This window comes from Halyomorpha halys, unplaced genomic scaffold (assembly GCF_000696795.3).
Source record: "Halyomorpha halys isolate HHAL.00 unplaced genomic scaffold, Hhal_1.1 Scaffold422.1, whole genome shotgun sequence".
NCBI classification, from domain to species: Eukaryota; Metazoa; Arthropoda; class Insecta; order Hemiptera; family Pentatomidae; genus Halyomorpha; species Halyomorpha halys.
The window spans coordinates 447,575-460,269 of record NW_027111899.1 but is presented as its reverse complement, the minus strand read 5'-3'; the positions used below and the strand labels follow the sequence as shown (position 1 = coordinate 460,269).

The window sequence follows — 12,695 nt, the reverse complement described above, 5'->3', positions numbered from 1 at the left end:
AATTTATGATTATTACAATATATATATTCTATTTACTGTAACTTTTTTAGAAAATATATTTATTCATTTCAGTTGATAGATTCATATGCTACTGACTTATCACCTATCAGTAAAAAAAAAATTATCTTTTTAATTTTTTTTCCAGAAGCTTTGACTGTATCTTCTCAGTGGTCTCATACTTTGTTTTTACACTGTCAAGTTAAAAAACCATTCGCTTTCAAAGGTTCAAAAATAAATAAAGGAACAGTAACCAGTAAAAGTGAAGATATTCTAAAAATTAAGTTGGAACCTGAAGAATCTCAGACATTAGAAGTAAAATTTGATCCATCATACATCTCAAACCGATATTCAAGAGTTTGTTATGCAGAGCTTATTGTAAAATTTAAAGACCATAAAGTACAGGTGATTTAATTGTTTATTTTTATTAGTGTATGTTTTTAACTGTTTTTGAAACTTTCATAGATTTTATGCCTTAAAATATCATAAAATTATCATGACTCCCATAACTGATATTCAGAGGTGGACTAAACATCTCAATTTTTGAAAAAAATTTACTAACTCTACCAGCGATAATCATCTACCAAGAGGGACAGTATACTACCAATGATGTTATTATGGTTTTTAATGAAAATGGCAGTTTCTCCTATCCTCCTATCTGCAACATATTCTTTCGCCAAGTTCACTGACCTGTTTTCCAATTTCTTTTAAACTCCATGAAACATTTTCTTCTTTATTAATTTTATCCAGGAATGATTTGGCAATATTTCGCAATGCACATACTTACAAGCTGTGCTGAATGTTGTGCAATGCACTTGAAGCCACCTGGGTTTCTTCAACTGTAACAAGCTCTGCAATATTTCTTGCTTATCTCATCTATAAATTACTAAATTTATTTTTTAAAAATGCAATATGAAGCAAAACTATGTAAAATTCTTCTAACTATACTTATTGGTGTAAATAATAACTTTTATTGGTCTTTTAGCTATCAAGTTTATTATTTTTTGTTGACAGTACATTTAAACCTGCAATGAAAACTGCATCTCAGCTTTGTTATTATTGGGTGTTTTGATTACCCACGCTGTGGTAGCTAATTTATTGACAGTAATGAATCCATCAACATATTCATGTCAAAATTCAGAGCTACCCAACCTTTTGCATTTATTATTTTCTCTTTTTTGTTTCAATTGATGATAATTTCTTCATCAAGCAAAAAAATAGCACCTGTAAGATGTCCAATCTTAATCTGGTTTATTATGAGTTCATATTTGGTATTATGTTTTACTTAATTATTTCTATCCATTCTAGGCATGTGTTCCTTTGAGAGGTGAAGTTAATTTTCCTAACATAAAACTTAGTACTCATGAAATAAATTTTGGATGTGTACAGCCCTACACTGATTCCACGCAATATGCTGTTCTTTCTAACAATACTCCATTGGCCATAGAATATGAATGGCTTTGGTCTCATCAACGGTTGTCTGAACTTAAATCACATTCAGCAGCTGAGGCTACAAATTTCATACCTGATGCTGATGATGAAGCAAAGGTATATTTAAGAATATATATTTTTTAAATCTATGCCTTTACAGTGCCTGTATCACATGAGATGCTAGTCACAATAATATTTATTCTTTCATATCCTCTATTAAATACTTTAATTATAATTGAATGTCCATCCCAACTATAAATATTTTATTTTTTATGAAAAAAATAAATAAGAAAGAAGCTACGACATGGCCTCTACCTTGTATTTCTTAGGATTGGTAACAGGTTAAAGGAAGAAAGTTAATTTTTAAAAAATACATAATAACATAATTTATTTTTATAAAAATTGAAAATAAGCAGAAACCATTTCTTATCTTCCCGATTCTGCAATATTCCTTTACTTGACCATCATACTTTCAATTTTTACATTTCAAATTTTTACATTCATAAATTGATGCCCCTACCATCGAATAAATATAAGCAATTATCCTATTTTGTTGAAACACTTAAAAAAATACAAACAGCCTCGTAAACTAATACTATATAATGTAACAACATACAAATACAATAAAAATAAATTCCTATACCCATATCATTGTAAAAACTCACAAGTGCCTCAAAGTAAATGCTATATACATAATTTAAACCTAAGAATAAAATAAAAGAACTCTTCATACAATACATAAATGAGCTAAAATGAAAAAGCAATATTAACAAAAGTCAAAAACAAACTTAATACAAAAACAATAAATCAAATAAATAACTAAATTTTCTGTAATATAATCTAGTTGTGCCTGGCAATATGAGAACACTCCGGTTTTTATATTGTCATTGCTGGAAATTTTAACTCTTTAATATGGACAATTTTTCTCTTAAAAAGAGGAACCTAAAAGGTTCTTTGATACTTTCTACTGTAACATTATTGTGTTCCCTAATAATTATCACCTTGAATGGACCCTCTTATCGCTGTATCTCCTTGCCTCTGTTAGACCCTAATTTTCTATATACATTAGTCCCGATTTTGATCGCTCCAATCCTATCTATGACCTTTAAATTCTCCTGCACCACCCTCCTGGTTTTTTCCTTTTCCATTCTTTCCTGTGCCTCAACATGTTTGTAGTCTATCTCTGTACACTACTTCCTACACCTGGTGTGTCTTTGTCGACTTATTGAAGATATCAATCATGGTTATGCATTTATATTGTGAAAGTATCTCCCTTTTAGTGGATTCCTATCATAATTCGTGCGGAGACAAACTTCGCAATTTCCTAGAACCCCTATGATTGTTTTCTTCATCCCCCACCAAAAGTAATTTCTCTGTAACGCGTGCAGGGTATCCGGGATTCCGCAGTGATTTGTTTTGTCCTGGTGATATGCTAAGATTACCTTTTCGTCATTCATCTTCCTGAAGGGTTTATTTATTTTTTTTTATTTGGCATGAAAGCACTGCGGCCAGTAAGGCCTATTATGCGCCAATTACAAGCACACCACTGTGGTAAGCTCATTAGACCTTAAGTTTGGTAGATTCCAAGAATCTTAATAAGCCTAAGGAGTTGACCAGTTCACACTGCTTGGAATCCACCATGCGATCCACTCCAAACAGTGCAAACCGGTCACACCAACAAATAATGTGATAGGCTGTCTCATCCTCAGCATTACAGAATTTACACAAGGGTGACTGTTAGCTTGAGGTTATACATATGTTTATTTAATCTTCAATGACCTGTATACATCCCTGTAATTATCCTAAGAGAGATCCTGCCCAGCCAAAGTAGTTCATCGCTTCGTCCCCTATGGGGTTCATGAAGAAACAGCTTAGCCTGTCTTAGTCTTCTATTAAGCCAATGACCCTTGGCTTTTAATCCGTAGGTTGCCTTTATAGTACTCTTGGCAAACCTTAGACTAATGCCACTCATAAGTCCCAGTGTGAAAGGAATAGTTTTAGAGCCATTCCTAGCAAGTCTGTCAGTATGTTCGTTGCTGGTGTTACCGCAGTGACCTGGCACCCATTTAATGCTGACTCTATTTGTACGTGAGTCTGTTGAGTGCTGCATAGCAGTCTTCAATAACTCTGGAATGAGTTCCAGGACTAATGAGTGCCCCTATTCCCGCCTGGCTGTCAGTTTAGATGGTGATTCTTCTACCAGAGACCCCTTCCTCTATAAGAGTACTAGCACAATGATTTATTGTGAGTATTTCGGTTTGAAATACTGAAGTATACTAAGGGCATAGATATACCTTCCAGTGGCTTATCGCCCTCCCAGATGCCCGCTCCTGAGCCCTGAGCTGTTAGGGAGCTGTCCGTGTAGCAATTAATGCCATTGTTCGGCTTATGCATCTTTGTTTTATCAATTTTGACACTTAGTTTAGTACCTTTATATTTGCGGATTTGTAAGTCTGAGTGCATAAAGAGCACCCTATCCTCATCTATCTGCTGAATTATCTTTCCATGTCCTGCCATAGTCAGGGCATTGGATCTAGCATCTTGTTTAACAAGCCTGTACATAGTGTTCAGAGCTTGTGCCTCAATTTCCAGGTGCAGTGGAGTCAGACTGAGCATAACTTCCATTGCAGCTGTAGGAGTGTTGCTCATAGCTTCAGTGATCATAAGGCACCCGAGTCTCTGTAGTCTGTCAAGTACATTCCTACTTTGGCTCTGTGCCACCACACCAGGGTTGCATATGACACCATTGGTCTTACGGCAGTAATGTACAGCCAGTAAACCAATCTTGGTTTGAGCCCCCAGTTCTTGCCTATCGCACATCGGCAGGCCCATAGACATTTGAGGGCTTTACTGGTTTTCTCTTGCACATGCTTTTGCCATAGTAGCTTATAATTGCCTGTATAGGCCTGCGTATAGTAGCCTGCTGTGTGTAGAGTTGTTAAAAGAGAATCAACCACCAAGCACAGTAAAGGAGAGAGCACCCCACCCTGCGGGCATCCCCCTTTGGGCCTAATGTACAGCTAAGAGTGCCCTAGCTCTGATTTGAGGAGCCTTTGTTCCAGCATGGAGGTTATCTATCCGGATACAATAGAATCAATTCTTCTGTCTCTTAGCGCATGATTAATAACACTATAGGGAGTCTTGTCAAATGAACCTTCAATATCTGCGAACTGTGATCTCTTTTTGTTCAAGTGATCTTTGAATCCTAGAGACCAAGTTGTGTAGGGCTACCTTGCAGGATTTCCCTGCTTCATAGGAAAATTGTCTGAAATGTATAGCATTTGCCAACAATTCCTATCCTGTCTATCCACGATCTTTTCCAATGTCTTCATTAGAAAGGATGTGAGACATATTGGTCGAAAAGCTTTTGAATCTTCATAAGATCCCTTCCCCGGTTTGGGTATATAGCACACCCTGGATGTCCTCCATCTAGTAAGGGTGTATCCAAGTGCTAACCTACCTCTGAGGAGTTCAAGAATATGTTTCCTGATCACTGATAGGCCTTTCTGCAGCAAGGCGGGAAAGATTCCATCAGTGCCTGGTGATTTGAATGGCGATAAAGAGTTAATCAATATCAATTTTATCAATAGTGATAATACTATTGGCTTTCTCTCACTTTCCTCTACTAGCACTGTAATTGTAATTGTTCTCCAGGAACTCACAGTTAAGAAAGTGGAAGTGGAAATTCTGCTAGAGCACAAAGGGTTTTAAGTTCAGAGGAGGTTGCATAAATCACCCTTTTCTAGTGTACCCAACAGTCTCATATTGGATTGTTTGGAGAGTATCTTACATACAGCATGTAGCCGGAATATTGTCAACCTCAAGACTAAACTTCCTCCAAGATTGTCTTTTAGCTTTGCGAACCAATTGGTGGTAGTTTGTAAGAGCCCTCCTGTAGGCATCCCAGTTGCCATATCTTTTGGCAGTATTTAATAACCTTCTAGTGAGGGTTCTTTGATTGTTGAACTCATCATTCCATCAGGAAACATTTCTGTTGGATGATTGTTTACAGACAGGATTGCTGCTGTGGTATGAGTTCACAATAGCATCCGCCAGTAAGTCATTAAGACATTACAGTTGCCAAGTATTGTTTATTACTTTTGGACAAGTAAGGACAGTGAGATGTGCGTTGTAGGACTCCCAGTCCGTGCGTTTAGATTTCTATACATATAGCATCACACCTCATATCAGCAGATGAATCATATCTGATGTATTTATGATCTGAGCATGTTTCTTCATTAGAGACATGCTAGCTAGTTAACTATGTATTGACTATCATGGCATGTCTCCAGCATGATGTCAATAACTTCTGACCTGACTCTATTGCTGAAGATAGGCTTCCTGCCCCTGTTAAGAATGTCAAGATCAAAATTAATAATACAATCTAAGATTTTATCACCTCTCTTATTGGTGTTAGAGCTGCCCCACAGCTCATAATGCGCGTTGGCATCCAGGGCAGCAAGGATCTGAGTTTCCCCACGACTCATGAACCTTTCGATCTCGGTTGTGGGTTTTGAGTCGTCTTAGGGCAGATATCCTGGGTGAGCTGAGCTGCTGCAAGGTCTCTGGAACAAAGTTGTCAAAGAGGCAGCAGCTTTAAATTACTTTTATAAGCAATGTAGGCCCTGGAATGCATGGACACTGAAATAATTCTGTATCCAGTCATTCCCAGACCTTTCAGCCTGCCATCATAGGGATAATGTTCTTGAATTAAAATAATATCAATGTTGTTACCTTTAATATATTGCTGCAATACTCCACACACAACAATGAAGTGGTGCAAGTTGACCTGCAGCAACTTCATGGTTGATAGCAAGCCTCGACTCTCGATGGCTGAGCCCCGGGCCAGGCCACCGTCGGGGGCTTGCCCCCAAGCCCAGCATGCTCTGGGCCTCTTGGCTCACCTCCAGCGACTGCCACCACCCAGGTCAGTCCCGATGTCGAGGGTAGTGTGGTTGGTGGAGGCAAATGGATTGCTCCACTTCATGTAGTGGCTTCGGACTGAGGTGGCACTTCCTCAAGTTCTACTTCCGTGGGCCAACCCTTTGTCTTCTTTTGAATATGCCTGAGGTTCAAAATATGCTGCCCATAGAAGATCCACATGCCCTGTGCCCTCAAGCTCTCAAGACTGGATACCGGGATTCTGAGCACCGCAAAGAATCCTTTCTCCTAGTCTTTTATATGGTGTATGCTCCAGTTGCACATTCCTACGATTTCTCTGTTTTGCAACCGGAGCCTCCTGAGTAGGACATCATCTGGCAGCCACCTTAAGGAGTTCATTGGCGCCTTCCGTGTGAAGGGTGATTTCCTCTCCAATTTCAATGGCAATGGTAGGTAATCAGCTTTTGTTGATTGGTTATAACAGGTGAGGACGGGTTCACCCATCCTGTAGTCAGCACCGCTAAACTGTGGGTGGAACTCCCCAAACTCATCCAAGGTGTCAAGGAGCTTGGTGAATTCCTCCTTTAGCACATTGCAGTGTGCCTTAGTAAGTTGGGTTTGTGGATAGTTGCTAGGCACAATCACAACGTCAAACTCCCTGGTTACTCCTCTGGGTCTCAGAGCGAGACGGGGTAGGCTGCAGTGCAACCGTAGTTGCAGTAGCTGTGCCCTTTCCCGCTTCTCCACTGATAGATGGTAGGCTAGTAGTAAAAGTCAAGATGGTATCATAACTAATCTTGGTGGGATCCACAGTGGGTTGGGCAACTGTGTCAGCTTGAGCTAGTGTTGCCGCAGCCTCATCTGATTTCTCCACCAGGACATGTAGTCCTATCTCCTCCGTTAGTGTGGTGTGGACGTCATTTAGGATGTCCAGAGCTATTGAACCTGAAACATTAACAGGTTCTGAGGAAGACAAATCTTCCTCAGTGAGAGAAATAAGAGATTCTTAGACATTTTGTTCCCACGTGAATGGGAGTGCTTAAACTACACTACAGGTACTACCCCCTCTCCCTGCAATAGGGATTATATACAATGGGGTGCGCCTGGTGCAGAAAGGTGGTCGATAAAAGACAGTATCTCCCTTTCCAGTCCCACTATTATCCCCACCTATTAGCCTCCCAAAGGGTTACCCATTCCTGAAGTGTTTCTATCATCTGCTTGCAACAGATGATTCATCCCTATTTGTTCGCTGCACCATAGCCGCTTGATCTTCTCCCAGATGATGGTATTACCCACATAAAGGTGATGAGTTTCTCCGAGCCCTGAAGAATCCTTAACACTCTACAAATCTGGTTGTCCCTCAGACCTTGCTGTGACCAAATCATTCTTACATACTCCTCCTTTAGTTGTTCCACTCAGCTTTGAGCAATCTAGTGGTCCTTGTCTTCCATACAATGTCGTTTATTCTGTCTTCCAACTCCTCTATATCTACTGGTCTGCTTTCCTCCAAGCTCTCGTTAGACTCCCTATTAGGTTCCTCCGTCACATTCTGCTCTTCTTCTCCAGGTGTCCACTCCCTCCAGAATTGCCTGGATGATTCAACGGCCTCCTCTTCTAGTTCATTTACTATTATTGTTTGATACAACCAATCAGGTACCACATTTTCCTAGTTTATATATCATGTCTATATTATACTGTGTGAGGAGCTCCTTCCAATTCATAATTCTAGCCGAAGACTCTTTTACCTCTCCCATCCATTGCAGAGGCCTGTGTTCAGTGTGTACCCTACACCTTCTGCCAAACACATAGGGTCTAAAGTGTTCATCAGTCCACATTATTCCCAAGAGCTCTTTCCAGTGCACTGTATCTGGTCTCCGTCTCTGTCAGGCACCTATTGAGATATGCCACTGGGCGATCTCTCCCATCACCCTTCTGAGACAGCACCGCTTCCAACACGTATTCTCTCACGTCTGTAGTGATATTGAATTGCTGAGTAAAGTCCGGGAACACAAGCACCGTCTCCTACTGCAACTTCTCCATGCACTGCCTGATATTATCTTCCACTAACGGGGTGATGATCACCTCTATGCCTTTCTTAAGTTGGTTGTTGAATGGAACGAGGTACTCCACCATTTCTTGTACAAATCTCCAGTAGTAATTTGAAGTTCTCAAGAACCTCCAAACTCCCTTCACATCCCTTGGCATTGCCATCTTCTGTATAGCTGCAACATTATTTGTGTCAGGTTTAACTCCTTCCCTGGAAATTGTGTGTCCCTAAAAATTTATTTGTGCCTTCCCTAACAATGATTTTTCTCCCCATAGTTTGAGCCCAAATTTCCTGATTCTCTGGAATACACTGTGTAAATGTTGTGCGTACTCATCTTCGTTCTTACTGAACACTAGAAGATCATATAGATCTGACATACAGATTCGTCAATTCCCCTCAAAAGGCGTTGGAAGGTTATGGGAGTATTTATGAGGCCAAACGGCATCCTTGTAAATTCATAATGTCCTCTTGAATGTGAATGCTGTTTTGTATTGATCCTTGCATTTTCATTTTACAATATCCAGCCTTCAAGTCCAATGTGCTGAATACTGTCGTCCTGCTCAGCCTGTCCAAAATGTCTTCCAACCTGGGAATCGGATACTTTTCGTCTGTGGTATTCTCGTTCAGGTTCCTGTAATCTATCACCACTCTGTACTGTTTGGTAGTTTCACATGGTGTGCTTTTCTTTTTCACCGCCTACAGTGGACTATTGTACAGAGATCTACTATCAATAATTATTCCCTGATGTTTTAAACTTTTGAGTTCTTCCCAGATGTGGTGACATAGTGCCTGCATGTATCTCTTCTCTTTCATATATGTAACCTTATCTTCGTTTGGTATAATCTCATGGACCGTCTTCCCGACTGCCTCGAGCTTATCTCCTTCTTTAAAAAAAATATTTTCATATTCTATTCTAAGTTTCTGTCTCCTGTTCTCAGCCTATTGATTGCTATGACCTGCACGCCCTTGGTTTTTCTCTGTTGATGACATTTGTACATTTTACCTCCTAACTTGATTCTCCATTTTCCCTTGATACTCTTAACCCAAGCTCCCACCTTCCCTAGCAGGTCACACCCAACAATCACTTTGTATTCTCTGGGCATACTTCCTACAATACCAGCAAGTTTTTCCTACTAAATCCTCACTGTGTCAACCTTATCTCCATCTCCCCCTCTACCTCACAAGGGCCACCCAGGGTGATTAAATTACACTGAATTTCCTGAATCTGGTGTGTCCTTTCTCCACTACACAGCTTTTCTAGGGCTTCTCGGTACATGATGGTGTTGGAACTACCAGTGTCTACCAGGCACCTCACATTATAATTCAGCAGTGTGCGGTCGCCCCTCTCATATGTCTCATATGTGCCGAGATCCCCTTCATATGTCTCACATCTTCCTCTCTCCCGTTCTTCGCCTCTATCTGCCCTGTTCCTTTGTTTCCATCCTCCTGTTTCCACTCTGTCCCCTTGACTACCTTGGCTCCATGGCTACTCAGCTTCTTCAGTCTCTGATGCTTCCATGGATTTACGTGATGATCTACTCAGCCTCTGGCTGCTTCTCCGTATATGTTGGGCGTTGATCTCCATAGGTTTGCCCCGACCCACATCTCTTCTTCAGTACATGTATGGGTACTGTTTGACTATTTGCTCCTCATTTCTGCATTTGAACCATCTCGTGCATGGGCAATGTGCCACTTACTTTTTACTTCTGGGTTTCGCTTGGCTCGCACTATTTTTCTGTTTACTTTTTCTCTCCTACCATCTCTGTAACTTGAGCACATTCCACAAACGAGCGCTCTCTCAGCATTCCCTCCTTCTTCCCCAATTCTTTTGCCACCTGAATCTTTAGTACCATGGATTAGTACCATGGATAGGAAATACATCCGACCATGTACCTGGATTTTCTCCATCATCTCAGGAGCTCCAGGGCATACTAGTCTGTCCCAGTTTCTTTGTTTCCCTTATTATCATGAATATGTCCTCTGGGGCCCACTATCCTCCTCCGAACGCCTTCTTTAATCTTTTCTTGATTACCTTTCAGGGGGTCTCTTCATCTGCTTGAATCTAATTGAGGATGTTCCTCTTCACTCTGCTGATGACTGCTGTTTTTAATCACTCCTCAACCTCGTAGGTTTTTGATTGATTTATTTTCAATTCGGCTTTTCAGTCAGTCACCACCTTTTATGAAGTGGCTCAATTCGCCTGTTTCCCCGGTGAACTGTTCGAGATCAGAAATGGCCTTCCTAAAATCTTGGTTGGTTCCAGTGCGTACTTTGATCCACTCTAGTGTCCTGGCGTGTTCTTCCGCAAGAGGATACTTCTGGTAGTGGAGGAATCCCCTATGTAGGAGGAGTGTTCTTGGCCATATTTATTTACAAAAATTATAATTACAATAAAACAGTTCATAACCTCTAAAAACAATAAAACTTGTATATGAAATTTAATTTGTTAATTTTAAAGGCAAAACCACTTCACCAATTTTAGTTAAATGTTCACTATTTCGTCTAAAATGCTATACTCAGGAACAAATATTTTTAATGAAACATTAAAGTACATACTCACAGACTGAAGCTTCCATAGTTGAGGTATCATGGTAAGTAATACCACGGAAGTTTAAGTCTGTAAGTATATACTTTAATGTTTAATTAAAAATATTTGTTCCTGAGTATGACATTTTAGCCAAAGTGTTGAATATTTTATTAATTAAAAGTAGTAGTAAAAGGTGTAGTAATTTTGCCTTTACAATTAACAACTAAACTTACTATAATAACACATTTGTACTACATGCTAACATTTGAAGTATCTACTACTTGGCTTGGTTATATTGGGTTTGTTTAACCACAGTTTGAAATTAGGGTTCTTAACATTTGTGTTACCATTCTACCACCACAATAAAGTTGATTATTATTGAGTTATCTAAAATACTGTTGATTTGATTACACAATGATTTAATCATTTTAATAGCTTTCAGAAGAAAGAAGTTATTTTAGCTACAATGAAGAAGAGTTCTATGAAGGTGGAGAAGAAGGAGAAGAAATTGATGAAAGCAAACTAAAACAAATAGTTGATAATATCCAGAAGAACGTATCGGCACAGATAATAATAAATCAATCATTACCTAAATCATTATCTGACTTTTCTACTGATGTTTATTCTTCTGAAAGTTTAATAGAAGGAAATATAAAAACTAGTCCTAAGAATACTGATGAAGTTGATTCAACTACAAACAATTTTTTATCAAATGAAAAAACACCTGACCAAAATGTAAGTTGATTATATACTTATGCTAAGATGTGTGTAATTTATTTTATTATTATTATTTATTTGTATTATTATTTTTTGCTCTGATCTCTTATTTTATAATAAACATTTTATTATTTTTTTTATTTATTTAAAGTAAAATCCTTAAAATAATAATGATTTTATAATTGCAATACTGATATAATTTCATAAACTTGATACCTTATGTTTTGATTGATCATATATAATTCAATTTCCTGTTATGATTTACTGGATTTTTAAAAGTATAAACTCTGGTTTCATCCCTATTTTTTTAAACTTCTTTTTGAAGATTTATTCTTTCTTATTTAGTTTCTATATTGTAACAGGTTTACTGCGTAGATAATGAATCAACCCCTATTATGCACAAAACAAAACAAGATGATAAATCTTTGTTAGAAAACATTAATAAATTTGGAATAAATGAAATATTAAGAAAAATTCCTTCTAGTGCTCACAAATCTATTGTTAGTCAGGTAAAGCATTTACCATATATATATTATAGAGATACTTTTATATCCATAGAAGAAGTAGGATTATTGAAATATATAGTTTGTTACCATGGATAGAGTATTAGATCATTAGTTGTAGGAAGGTGTAATTATTATATTTTATCATGATTAAATGTTTTAAGTAAATAAAAATACTTAAAATTTATAATATAATTTTAGTTTGGTAACTCTTTTCAAATAATAGGTGTAATTCCGTTATAAAATGGATTATATATCTATTAAAATATATTTTATAAATAAATAACATGTTTGAATCTATTTAAATGTGATTTAAATATTTTTGTAATTTTAATGGTCTGATTTTTTTTAAATTGGTAAAGGTAACTGTTTAAAGAAAATCCAATTCTAACCTTATTGTTAGAATGGTGGTGATGTACCCCATTGGTCTAAAATGATTTGAAAGGAGAAAAAAAATTGTAGAAGTGGCAGTTGCTGTGTATATATTTCAACACGGGTGAGGGGTGTTTTGTGAATGAAAAACCAATCTCTCTCCTGAAATAAAATCTCACAAAAACAAAAAAATATTGAAGAGAATAAAATAATAAAAGAT

At 38.0% G+C, this 12,695-nt stretch overlaps 1 protein-coding gene across 1 annotated transcript in view; it reads left to right on the top strand.

The window, feature by feature from the left end:
* The window catches only part of LOC106682535 (hydrocephalus-inducing protein), a gene marked incomplete at its 3' end in the record, with an annotated part of 227,440 nt that overhangs the window by 47,745 nt on the left and 167,000 nt on the right, over window positions 1-12,695 (top strand). Inside the window, 4 exon segments of the mRNA XM_067049812.1 lie at window positions 146-402; window positions 1,306-1,545; window positions 11,319-11,618; window positions 11,963-12,109. Of these exon segments, the coding sequence (XP_066905913.1) occupies window positions 146-402; window positions 1,306-1,545; window positions 11,319-11,618; window positions 11,963-12,109 (944 nt within the window).